The 13548-nt window shown below is 41.5% G+C and overlaps 1 protein-coding gene across 5 annotated transcripts in view; it reads right to left on the bottom strand.

Annotated features, from left to right (window-relative positions):
* LOC100085529 (estradiol 17-beta-dehydrogenase 11-like) overlaps window positions 1-13548 on the bottom strand; it is a 50152-nt gene that overhangs the window by 25036 nt on the left and 11568 nt on the right. For 3 of the 5 annotated variants that reach the window (XM_029077125.2, XM_029077123.2, XM_029077124.2), the window contains 3 exons: window positions 11049-11186; window positions 8181-8297; window positions 585-693 (listed from right to left, as the gene is read on the bottom strand). In XM_029077125.2, the coding sequence (XP_028932958.1) occupies window positions 585-693; window positions 8181-8297; window positions 11049-11186 (364 nt within the window). Of the gene's footprint in view, window positions 1-584; window positions 694-6195; window positions 6378-8180; window positions 8298-11048; window positions 11187-13548 lie in introns of those variants that run through there. The other 2 variants (XM_001509820.6, XM_007660765.4) reach the window with 1 other exon arrangement.

The following is a 13548-nucleotide window of genomic DNA, read 5'->3' as shown; positions in this document are numbered from 1 at the left end:
CAGAATTAAAACTCAGGTCCTCTGACTCCCTGGCCCATGCTTTACCCTCCAGGCTACACTGCTTCTATACTAGCCTGATTTTACAGCTCTCTAGGGAAGAAATTTGCTTAATCTCCTTTGGTAACTAGTTCCAGTGATTAATCTTCAATTAGCCTAATTGTTCTCTAGCTGCCCTTTAAATCTAGGTTCTCATGATTCATATCCAATTATCCTTGCTATAATACATGTTCCCATTATGTTATCTGGATGGAACACTAGTGAGGAATTGGGGAAAATTCTTCTCACCTAGCGTGATTTTCTGGGTTGACTGTGATCCACAAATCAGGGCAAATAATTGCATGGGAACTCTCTTACTGGCTCACAAATAGCTCCCAGGTGCTGACTGACTGGGAGAGTTTGGGCATGAGGAGTGCATTCTAGGCCTTTCTAAGAAAAGAAGTAAAATGTCTCTTCTTGAAATATCAAAAGCAGACATTCCAAAATATCAAAGTGTTCACATTCTGTCTCTATGATTGCAATATGAAAGAGTACTGTGCCCCAGTACATACACTGTACATTGTAAGCTTACATTATATGGTACATACCTTTTTTCTGTTAGAGATCCAAGAATGAGGGATGAAAATCATTTTCATATTAGCATGCCCATCTAGCAGTTTACTTGCAACTTCCTCTAGTTCCAGTGTGGGCCACCAACTGAAAGGAAAGAACAGCTGTACTGAAGAATCATTACAAAATAAGCCCATGCATCCTGCTCAGAGTCATAAGAACAGTGTACGTGTATATGTTATTATTTCACAACTGAGAACTTAAATACAAACTGTCAGGAAACATATGATTTCAATTACCACAAGGTTCAACTGGCTGATTGCTACCTATGTGTCTAGGGCAGCTAACTGCATCTAGGAGTTGGTTTGATTTAAAATACTGTCTGAGCTTGGTTCTCCTCAGGATTCAAACCCCTACAGGGAATGTATTTGTTTATTCAAGCCAATAGGGACCATTTGTGACCTCTGTTTGCAAAACATGTGGGCTTAATGGAAGGAAGTCTAATACCTGAAAGATGAACATACTTCCCTAAAAGTCCTTTATTTACCAACAGGTTGGGTTGAGAATGGAGCCCTTGAAATATATATAGAATGGGCTGTCTGTCCTGGGAGGGTTCAAGCTGGTAAGAAAATATTTGAAGTGTGGTACATTCTTAGTACAGGGCTTTGTAAAAAGGAAGCACTCAATAAATAGCATTGATTGAGTAGTATTAGTACTTATTAAGCACTACTGTGTGCACAGGAGTGCACTCAAAGCTGGAACAGAATACATGTGGTAATTAGACACTGATCCTTTCCCTCTTGGGGCTCATAAATGATGGATTGATTGACTTTTGCCCTTCTTTTCAGCAAACTCCAAGTTTTCCCCATTCCATGTTCAAAGTATTAGGAAGCTGGCAAGGTTTGTAGATGATAAATCCTTTAGGCATTAACTCAGATCTACAAATTAAGCCTGTTTTGGGTTTTTTCAATTGCATTTATTAAGCACTTCCTGTGTGGAGGATCCTGAACTAAGTCTTGGGAGCAGAAGCATCTGCTTTCCAGAAAAGAATAGTGGTGGGATTTTCTGTTGGCAGCTGCTTTCTTAGTCCTACCTGGAGCCTGATGCTTTCTCCTCTCCAACCTTGACTCCTCCAGGAAGGGGATCTCCTCAAACTAAAGCTGAAAATTTAGAAATTGCAGTTGTCGATACATGTTCTCTCAATTGGCCCAAATGAAAGCACAATTCTTCAAACTGCTAAATTATCCTTTACACCTTGGGCTTGCCTTCTTGGTGAAGCCAGTGTTGACAAAAACAGAGCTGAGCCATGATGCTTTGATTCCAGTTTTCCCTAACTAGGCTCTGTGAAATCTAACAGCAGCTAACTTAGAGGAAAACAGGATATTTTCAGGTCAGAATAATGTCATTATTACTAGCAATAAACTAGCATTTATCAAGCACCTATTGAATGTGCAGCACTCTGCTAAGCCCTTGGGAGAGTACATGTTCCCTACTCTCAAAGAGTTTACAAATGGAATAACCTAAATGCAAAATCGGTTATATAGCATAGAAATGAGCAGACAAGGTAAAAGAAGGGTCCATTCAAAAGCACAAACCTCCAACTTTAATTTTTCCTGGTGGAAATGGAAATGCATTTTTGTAAGGATTTTTCAGCTGTCAGGTGTCCCAGGTGTAACAGCATCATTCTGAGACAATAAATTCTTTCAGTCTATCATTTATTCCTATATCACGGATTCCCTGCCCATCTTAATTGTTGAAAACCTAAAATGGACACAGAATAATCATGTCTGAGAGAACTCCCGTGGAGATAGTGCCAATTCTGAAGTGCTGTCAAGATCTTCCATGTTCTTCTTGCCTTTACGATTAGCGTTCTAACCCGAGATAAGATTTGGCATATTTTTATTGTTTGTACCCTTTGTACAAAGGGTCCCTCTAGACTGTGAACTCACTGTGGGAAGGGAACATGTCTGCCAACTCTGTTAAATCATATTCTCCCAAGCACTTATTACAGTGCTATGCACACAGTAAGGGCTCAATAAATACCAGTGATGGATTGATTCATTGATGAATCTTTACTAGGTGATTGAAGCTGTTTCTTCAAGAAGAAAAACAAGAAAACATTGTAGATTTTGGCTTCTACATTTTCAAGATAGAGCATCTGTTCTGGTGGGCAGGGAATGTTTCTCGTCTCATTTGTTTTGTCCCAAGTGCTTAGTATGGTTGATTACTGCAAAATATGTCTTTTGTCGCGTGGCAGGTGGGGAAGAGGATAGAATACTTCACTTTTTGCATGGATCATTTTTCTACAAAAATGTTCTGTCCATGTTTCCCCACTCCTCAAGAACCTCCAGTGGTTGCCCATCCACCTCCGCATCAAACAGAAACTCCTTACCATCGGCTATAAAGCACTCCATCACCTTGTCCACTCCTAACTCACCTCACTGCTATTCTACCACAACCCAGCCCATGCACTCCGCTCCTCTAATGCCAACCTACTCATTCTATCTCGATCTCTTCTATCTCACCACTGATCTTTTGCCCACGTCCTGCCTCAGGCCTGAGGCGCCCTTCCTTTTCATATCTGTCAGGTAATGACTCCTCACTTCAAAGCCTTACTGAAGGCATCTCTCCTCCAAAAGGCCTTCCCTGACTAAGCCCTCACTTCCACTTTTCCCACTCCCTTCTGCATCACCCCAATTTGCTCCCTTTATTCGCCCCTTCCTCAGCCTCACAGCACTCATGTACACAACCATAACAATAATAATGATGGCATTTGTTAAGCGCTTACTATGTGCAAAGTACTGTTCTAAGCTCTGGGGAGAATACAAGGTGATCAGGTTGTGTCCCATGTGGAGCTCACAGTCGTAATGCCCATTTTACAGATGAGGTAACTGAGGCACAGAGAAGTGAAGTGACTTACCCAAAGTCACACAGCTGACAAGCGGTAGAGCCGGGATTTGAACCCATAACCTCTGACTCCCCAGCCTGTGCTCTTTCCACTGAACCACACTGCTTCTCTAGCCACACTGTCTTCTCTAGACTGTGAGCTCAAGGTGTCCAGGGAATGTGTCTACCAACTGTCGTATTGTTCTATCCCAAGCGTTTAACAGAATGCTCTGCACCTAGTAAGTGCTCAGTAAATATTGTTGATTGACTTGAATGGGTAAAAGAAAACAAGCACATACCAATATGGAACGAGAGAAGGAATTGTTCCATGACCAGATATTAAAGCCACGGTAGCCATATGGCTATGATTTCTCTGCCTCATTTACAAAGATGTGCTTTAGTGATCTTTGGAGGCAGAGAAATGATTATTATTTTTAGTACAGGCAGCTTTATTCCCAAAATATACTTTGAAAGGTCATCATCTTTTCCTGGGACTTGAAAATACTTAAAAGTTCACTCTAGTTCACTCTGGTGCATATCTTCACTAGTGACAAAGGATAATTTGACAGTTCTTGCTTTCTTCCATTCAGATAGAAATGGGACTTTTCCATCTGGGCAACTATATAACATCAATAAGTGACATGTTTGGAATGCTTGGGAACCTCAAGGATGTTCTATATGTCACAGCACCATATAGGTTTAGGCCTATTGCTTCATTTGAAACTTGAAAAACTGGAATTTCAACTGCCTTAGTATAATATGAAAAGGCAGTAGATAACCCTAGGTAAGGGTTTGATATCCAGGCATAGTTTGGCATCTTCACATCTACTCCATGTAGCAAGAAGTAGCATGGCCTAATAGAGCATGAGCCGGGGAGTCAGGACTTGGATTCTAGTCCTGACTCTGCCACTTGTCTGCTGTGTGACCTTGGGCATGTCACCTAACTTCTCTGGGCCTCAGTTACTGTGTCTGTAAAATGGGGATTAAGACTATGAACTTCATGTGGACAAGGACTGTATTCAACCGGATTACCTTGTAACTATCCCAGTGCTTAGTACAGTGCCTGGCACATAGTAAGTGCTTAACAAACACATATTGTGATGTAAGAGCATGGCATTTGTTGGTATTAGTAGAGTGGTGGTCAACGTATTGGGTACTAGGTAGCAGACGGGGTGGATGGGTACTGAATCAACCAATCAACTGTATTTATTGAGCACTTACTGTGAGTTGAATCACACCAGAAAGTGGAATTCCCCCAATCCATATCTCCGGAGCATAAATTGGGGGTGCCAGTACGTTTCCTGGTCTGTGCCCACCCATCTGCCCAGATGGGAGTAGGGGGAGCTGGATGGCCTTAAATGCCCATGGTAGTCGAATGCTGGACTACCTGTAGACCCTATTCCCACTTACAGCTGGTTAGGTAGCACTCTCTCTTTAGAATTCCTCAGTGGATTGTCTGCATTTCTCTCCCTCTCGGTTGTAAGCTTGTTTTAGGCAGGGAACATGTCTACCAACTCTGTGATATCGTACTCTCCCAAGCACTTAGTACAATGCTCTGCACACAGTAAGTGCTTGATAAGTATCATTAATGATAATGATTAGTCAATGGTATTTACTTAGCACATACTATGTGCAGAGCATTGTTTTAAGCACTTGGGAAACTATAATACAAGAGAATTAGCAGACAGGTTCTCTGCCCACAACAAGCTCATAGTCTAGACGATGATGATGATGATGACGACGACGATGATGATGATGAATTGATGAATCAACATGACTGACTGATTGACTGATGGTTCGATTCTTGCTACAGCCTTATGTTTTCAGATCAGTGGGTGACCTGTATACTGCATATTCCCTTGACCTGTTTTTCTAATATATAGGGCCTAAAGGTTGTTGTATTGTACTCTCCCAGGTGTTCAGTACAGTGCTCTGCACACGGTAAGTGCTCAATAAATACGATTGACTGACTGACTTAATGTCTTCCCACACATATGCCAGGAGTTCTTCGTATTCATTTTTAATATGTTTCTTGCAAAGTAAGTATTCCAATGAATAAATGTACCAAGTTTCCTGAGCCTCTTAATTATAATAACCTTAAAATCATGAATTTCTTAAAAATCTGATTTGCCAAGGGGAAACAAATGGAAACACCAGAAATTTAATTAGACATTTATTCTTATCATCATTACTGCCAATCTCAGGCATATTTTGTACTAACAATGTTTACTTTAAATCCTGCTTCTGCATGTTTCCATCTCTGCCCCAAGCCCACATTTTGGTCCCTTCATTTCTAGTTTCTGTTTGCTGAAAAGTTTCTCAGTAAAGGATGATGTATCAGTAGGGACTGTTGTGACTGGGTGTGTTTTCACGGTTTTCAAATTGCTCCTGAAGCAATTCTGTTTCAAAATGTCTTCAGGTGAGCTTGTGTCCATGACTTGAATTATGTGGTATGGAAAAGAAGGGGGAAGCCCAACTTTACCATTCTGCTTTAATGCTTAAATGTTGACCTACAGAAAGCAAAACGACCATTACACTAAAAAATATCTTCAAGAGTAAAAAATAGTGCCAAATATATTCTAGAGGGCTGTAGTCTCCCAAATAACTGTGTTTTTTTTCATGATGTCAGCCTCACTGCAATAGTGTGGATGTTTTCCTACTGTTGGAATGGGAAATCGCTCACATGGATAATAAATGGAAGGTGCAGCTTAGAAAATCATCCACAAAGCTTATTATGGAAACAATAAGTTAGATGAACCCAAGTCTGAACAGGTCATAACTCTGACCGCTTAATTTAATTCTAATTCAAACCACAGACAATGGTACAGGTCGCTTGCCTCAAAATCTAATTGTTCATTTCTCTTTAATTTTTGTATCCAATAACTGCATCAAATTTAATATTTAACATTTTCCGTAGAGCTTGCAAGAAGCGCTCAGGAAGGAGTCTAAAAGAGAAAGACACAATTGCAAGGCAAAGGAATTAGGAAGTGATGGAAATGCACTGCTATTCAATGATCATCCTAAGAAGAGCCCTGCACGAGTTTACAATGGTCCGGGAGTTCCCCATTCGGGTTGATTCAGCCCCTCTCAGAACTCAGCTGGGATGCTGCCATACGGTGCCCTGCCTGCCTCGAGGCCTGGGTAAGAAAGGGCAGGCTGCTGAGCCATAGTGATGGAACCACTAGCCCCCTAAACTTGCCTCAAACCCACACACAGGGGCCCACCCGACTGCTGGACTACTCAACACATATGCCCAGCAGCACCCACTTCAGCCTGGGAAATGAGGCCTGGATCTTCCTGGATCTTCCTATGGGACCATCTGTGACCTCCTGGTTCACCTCAAGCTAGGCTTGATCAGGAATAAATTTGGAGCAAATTCACTTTGCCAGAGCCCAAAAGGCTAACCCATATGACTACATTTAGGAGGGAAGAACCACCTGAGTCCAAAGAGTTAGAGGTATGGCAAGACTCAGAGGATGCTGGGGCTTCAGAAAAGCCTATTTTAGAGCAATGCATTCCCACCCTCGCTGCCCCAACCAGTTGAGGGAAGAGAGAGATTCCCTCCCTTTAACCTCCCTCCTCCCTTGGGCAGTCAATCCACCCCTCTCCTCCCAGAAACACAACAGCTGAGAAGAGGAATGGGGAGAAGAGATAACCTAAGAGAAGGTAGGCAATGAAACTCATGCTCCCCTAAGCCCATCAGTGGACAGCAAGTAAAGGAGCAGGGGAAGGGACACATCATGAGATTGGGTCATGATTACCCAAGTCTGTCTGCTGGAGGCTGGACTCTGGGGAGTTGGAAGTTTTTCCTGTAGGGGTCTCAGTGAAGGAGCTGGATGGAAACCCCATTGCTGCTGACCCTAAAATGTGCAGTCTGCCAACTGTGCACTTTAATTGGTCTACATGCTGGGTCTGGCCCACAGGAATCCGTAGGAATGGAACTTGGGCGACGTGACTGGCACTAAATGGCGAACTCTAATTGATCCCATGACTGGTGTTCCTCTGACTGCAGGTTTGAGTCTTGGACACTTGGAAGAAAGCCACTATTAAGAGGACTAGGAAATGCAGTTTACAAATTCAGACCAAAAGAGAGGGCCATTGCGAAAGGCCTTGGAAAGGTATGCTCTGGACATAGTGAACTCAGTTTTACACCATCTTCAGACCTTGCCCTCAGCAAATATCCCTGTCCCCATCTGCCACAGGCCCAGTGCCCATTTTTGAGCCATGAGGAAGGAGCTCAGCAGAGAAGAAAGAACACCCTTATCTGCTAAGGCGGTTGCCATCTCTGATTTCTGCTGTCCCCCCAGAAAGATGAGGCAGGGACACAGTAGGTTTATAAAGCCATGAAGAGACTTGGTAAATTGGTTTAGAATAGATTCGTGACATTGTGAGCTTCCTAGACATCATGATCTAGGATTTTGCCAAATCTGACCATTTTTTAATATATATTTAACTTCTTCATGCATTTCCTTTATTTTGGCAAGGTTTTCTGTCATATGGGATTTTTTTGGATTCTCAAAAACTTCAGTTAGTTTCCAGTAGCTAACAGTTACACTCTTGCTGTTCTGATTTGTGCTATTTTTGACTAAATTCCATGAAAATGCTGCTCATTTTCTAGGCCTTTAACATTCAATATTTAATTCTGACACTTTTCAAATGAATTTTTACCCAAAATCTAATTTGAAATCAGACTGAATTTAGCCTGGCAAAGTCCCAATCTCTAATGCAGATGTTTCAGTGTTACTTACTTTTCCAGGATCATCAAACAACTGATATAGGATGGGACAAAAATCATTTTCTGGTTAGTCAGGATTCCTTTCATCAGCTGCTCCACCACTTGCTCTGGTTCCAAAGTGGGTCCAATTCTGAAAACAAAGTCATTTTCGAAAGTCTTTGAAGTGGGTGTTGCAGAGACTAAACTTAATATGATAAAGGGATAGTAGTAATAACATAAAATAAAAATCACAAGCATCATGATCAACCTTTGTTGACTTTATGATTTAAGAAACTACAGTGGTAAAGCAGCATTTGCTGTGGTGAACATTGGAAGAATAATAATAGTTTATTCAATTAATTTTTAAGACTTGCTGATTCTGCAGAATTCCAATCCTGAACCTTAGTGAAGCATCCCAAAATAGGAGTTAAATATATATTGAATATAATGTTGCTGATGCTCACATTTTCTGACCCAGATTTGGGGTGGTAGAAGGAAGACAGAGATGAATATATGGGTTGAGGGATATGATGGGGTGTTGAAATGGAATTTGGGAGGGGCAGAGGATGTGTGAATGGGGTGGGGAGGTGAAACAGTAACAAATCATCATTACACTCAGTAGTTTTTCATTAACATCTACTAGCTATCAGAGTCAGCTTTTTAACTTAGGCTTCCTCCTCCATGCCAGATAGCTAATTAAGCAAAAAGCCTCTTGAGTTTGCCACTGAAAACGCATGACATTCTACCAAGTAGATCAGTGGGTTAATTTGTTATATTTCCACTGTAATGTCAATGGATAAAGAAGCATCCCATGCCTGATGTGTGCTTTAATCAGGGAAATGAAATTAACTCTGAAAGAAAACCTAGTTGTGGCAAACCCCTCACCTGGCCCACCTGCCTATCTGATTCTGATTTGGTTATGGGCCACGCTTGGAACCACCATTCTGCCTTGAAGAATGGGGTAGGTGAATCAGTGAAGACTTGGGGTAGGATGCTCTCATTTACCTTGTCCCCTCCCACCTCACCTTGCAACTCTCCTACTACAACACAACCCACACACTTGGCTCCTTTAATGCCAACCTTCTCACTGTTCCTCAATCTCGTTCTATCACGCCCTTGTCTCGTCCATGTCCTGCCTTTGGCCTGGAACACCCTCCCTCTTCATATCCAACAGAAAATTACTCTCCCCACCTTCAAAGCCTTATTAAAAGCCCATGTCATCGAAGAGGTCTTCCCTGACTAAGCCCTCTTCTCCTCTTCTCCCACTCCCTTAAGCGTCACCCTGACTTGTTCCCTTTATTCATCTCCCCTCCCTGACCCACAGCTCTTATATCCATATCTGTAATTTAATTTATTCATATTAATGTCTATCTCCCCCTCTAGACTGTAAGCTTGTTGTGGGCAGGGAATGTGTCGGTTATATTGCTATACTGTACTCTCCCAAGCTCTTAGTACAGTGCTCTGCACACAGTAAGCTCTAAATAAAATGACTGACCGACTGATGCACTTCCTAGTGGAGTGCTCCTCCAGTCCTCTGGGTTCAGATCCAGGAACGGTTGGAATCAAGCCAGATTTCTGGGACAGCGGAGAGGGGAAATACTGGAGACTGCATTACTACAATATGGCCATAAGAGGGAACTCTTGGTTGTTTCATGATAAACTAATAACTTTTAAATCCATTTAGTCCACTTTTGGACAAAAAATGTGAGCAAAGAAATTCAAAAATTTTATCTGTCCAAAATGGCAGCCTGCTGGTATTCATCAAATGCTAGAGTTTAATATACTATAAGAGTGAGACGTGAATAATAATATGATTATTATGGACAGGGAACATATCTAAAACTTGGTTGTACTGTACTCTCCCAGGCACTTAGTAATGTCTTTTGCCCACAGTGTTTGTTTGATTGACTGATTATTAGACCAGCAGTGTTTTACATGTAGGTAGCCTGAGGCATAATCAATCAATTAATTGATCGCATTTATGGAGAGCTTTCTGTGTGCAGAGCACTGTAATTAGCAAGTGAGATAGTACAATGTAACAATGTAACAGACACAACTTCTGTCCACAACGAGCTCACAGCCTTGAGGGGGTGACAGGCATTACTAGAAATCAATAAATTATGGATGTGCATGTAAGTGCTCTGGGACTGAGGAAAGGCAGTGAATAAAGGGAGCAAATCAGGGTGATGCAGAAGGGAGTGGGAAAAAGGAAATGAGGACTTAGTCAGGGAAGGCATCTGTGAGGACAAGGGGCTTGATTAAGGTTTTGAATGTGAGGAGAGTAATTTTCTGTCGTATATGAAGAGGGAGGGTGTTTCAGGCTGGAGGCAAAACGTGGGCAAGAGGTCGGCATCAAGATAGACCAGACTGAATTACAATGAGTAGGCTGGCATTAGAGGAGCGAAGTGTGTGGGTTGGGTTGCAGAAGGAATCCACAAGTTGCAAGAATACACAAATGTTGGGGCCCACCCAAGAGGACTGATACTGAGATGTCCCCCTCCTTGAATACTCTGCTTGCTTTCCAGGAGAGCCCATTGGGTGTACCCATCATATTTTGCTTCTACTTGAGAAGCATTTTAACCAACCTGGAAGAGGCAGTCTTGCAAACAGGCCCTAAATTCTCCCAGTCACATGATATTATCACATTATGGATGGGAGAGGACCACAGAGATGGTGAAAAATGGTATTTATCAAGCCCACACAATGTGTAAAGTATGGTACTGAGCCCTGGGATAATCAATAAATCAATCAATTAAAGTATGAAAGTTAAAAGACAATCACCTCAGGGTCAGGCACAGTGCTGGAAAGTTTGGAATTCAAGTACAAGGGAAAATCCCAGACACATTCACAGCAACCAAAGGTTCTTTGTTTCTCTCTGGAGGACAGGGCATGCACTCCTTACCTGGTGCTTGGGTTTTTGATAAAGCCTGTATTTATGAAGTTAGGACAGAGGCAAGATGTTTTGATCCCGTTTTTTCCTAGGGCAGCAATTTCTAGTGTCAGTGCTTTGTGAAACCCAACGGCAGCAAACTTGCTTGAACTGAAAGGAAAAAAGAGAGATCCAAACTGATTTAGGTGAGAGAGTGGTCCTCTTGTCAATTGATCAATCAAGTAATCAATGATATTTATTAAGCACTTGGGAGAGTTCATTGTACTTAGCACATGGGAGAGTATGATACGACAGAGTTGAGCAGACATATTTCCTGCCCACAACGATATCATTAACTATGATATTACTTATCAAAGAAGGAAGACCTTAATTTGCAGGTTTCAATTTCTTATGATCAAAAGGAGCTTTTACATTTCCTATAAAGTTTAGTGTCATCAACGGCAAATCTGCCATTTAAAATGACATGTTACGCATCAAAGCATTGGACAAGCCTCTAAGAACCAAACATTTTGTAACTTACTTCCAGTACTCAAGAAAAAATATACAAATATTTTTGACACACCCACTCATTACTATAATTGTAATTCTGGGCAAGAATGTCTTCTGTTGTCAAGCAAGTCAGCATGTAGGCAGCAAACAGAATAGCTTTGCAGGTTCTGGAAACAAAATTGAGTTTTTGAAATACCAAATTGCTTGAGAAGTCTTCACTCATCAAAGAGGATGGAAATACATTGAAGATCAAACCAACACTCTAAATGCTGCTAAGAGAATTTTCTTTTTTGGGGAGAATGCTTTAAATTTCACAAGATGGGAAAGCTAACAATTAAGAGTCTTTTATACATTCTAATAATGACATTGATTTTCTGTTTGGATAGTGTCTATGAGTTTATTGTGAGTTCAGGCTTCAAATCAACTTTCTTAATTAGGAAATAATCCTGGGTCTATTATCCAAACACCCCGGTGCTTCCCACACTGATAGCTTTCAAAGCTTATAAATTGTGGATGTGGCTGTAAATCAAGAGGGTCTCCAGCTGTTCCCCAGCTGGGAACCAATTGAAATACAAGAAGCTCTGGGAAAAGAGGAAGATGTTGCTGAGCAGAATTGGAAGAATTCCAGCACTTTCTTCAGATATCCAGCTTTTCAGAGGGAGTCACCCTCTCCCTAATCCATGCCTGGGAATGTGTTTAACTGTGACTCTTGGATCCATTAATTAAAGGGAAAGAGTACGTTCGTCATGTGCAGGAAATGTGTCTGTTACAGTGTTCTCTCTCAAAGTGTGTGCTCTACACACAGTAAACACTCAATAAATATGATTGACTGGCAAACAACAAATTTCAAAATGATTTTCTACATCACAGACCATGATCAAGCTACAATGCTGCAGCACTGGCAACATTTTGGGACTGAATTACTGTTAACAGAGATTGGTGACCCTAATGACTGCCTAATTTCCTCACATAGTTGGGAACAGCTGATGATGTGACACAGAAATGCTTCTATCAAGGTAAAATGTTCTGGAAGCTAAGGTAAACTGGCTGAGAGCTACTCTGTCAACAAAGAAGAAATTCTTTTAGTCTACAGAAACTTAACTGTGTGCTTTCCCATGATGCAATAGCAAAAAAATTAATAATAACTCCAAAAAGACAACTCCCTGGATTTGGAAGGAAGGGGAGAGAGGTCTTTTCTAATCTACTTTCTATTTTACAGTTTCTTCAGTTTGTTTGGATGCTGAACACTCAGAAACCATTGTCCTATTGATGAACTGAAAGTACCAGTTAGTGGCTCAAGAGTATTACTGGTGATTTGACCCAATTAGAATGTCAACACTGCTTCTGACTGACTCTGAGTCATGGTGTTTCTCAGATATGTGTCCAGTTTCGGCCTATGTGGTTCAGGTCAAATTTCCATGGCTCTGGTCTGATGAAATGATAAATCCAGACTGTCATTTTGAACAAGTGAGTGTCAAATCATTGAAAACCTAGCAACTTAAGGTAACTCAAGCAAAAACAAGTACAATCCTGAGATGAAGTTGAAGCACAAACAAAAATCTATCACCAAAAATATCTCAAAGTAAAGACCATGGGTAAGGTCTGGGCTACTCGATGATTGAATTGCAAGATACATGGAAAATCAGTCAGTCAATTATATTCATTGAGTGCTTGGGAGAGTACAGTATAGCAATAAACAGACACATTCCCTGTCCACAATGAGCTTACGGTCAAAGGCTTAAAATTCACTTGTTGGCTCAGTGGGGATCCAAGCGTTTCCAGTTATGGTGCCGCTTTAATAATGTTGGTATTTGTTAAGCGCTTACTAGGTGCCGAGCACTGTTCTAAGCGCTGGGGTAGACACAGGGGAATCAGATTGTCCCACGTGGGGCTCACAGTCTTAATCCCCATTTTACAGATGAGGTAACTGAGGCACCGAGAAGTTAAGTGACTTGCCCAAAGTCACACAGCTGACAAGTGGCCGAGCGGGGATTCGAACCCATGACCTCTGACTCCAAAGCCC

This window comes from Ornithorhynchus anatinus, chromosome 12 (genome assembly GCF_004115215.2).
Source record: "Ornithorhynchus anatinus isolate Pmale09 chromosome 12, mOrnAna1.pri.v4, whole genome shotgun sequence".
Classification (NCBI taxonomy): domain Eukaryota; kingdom Metazoa; phylum Chordata; class Mammalia; order Monotremata; family Ornithorhynchidae; genus Ornithorhynchus; species Ornithorhynchus anatinus.
This window is presented reverse-complemented; position numbering and strand designations above follow the sequence as displayed.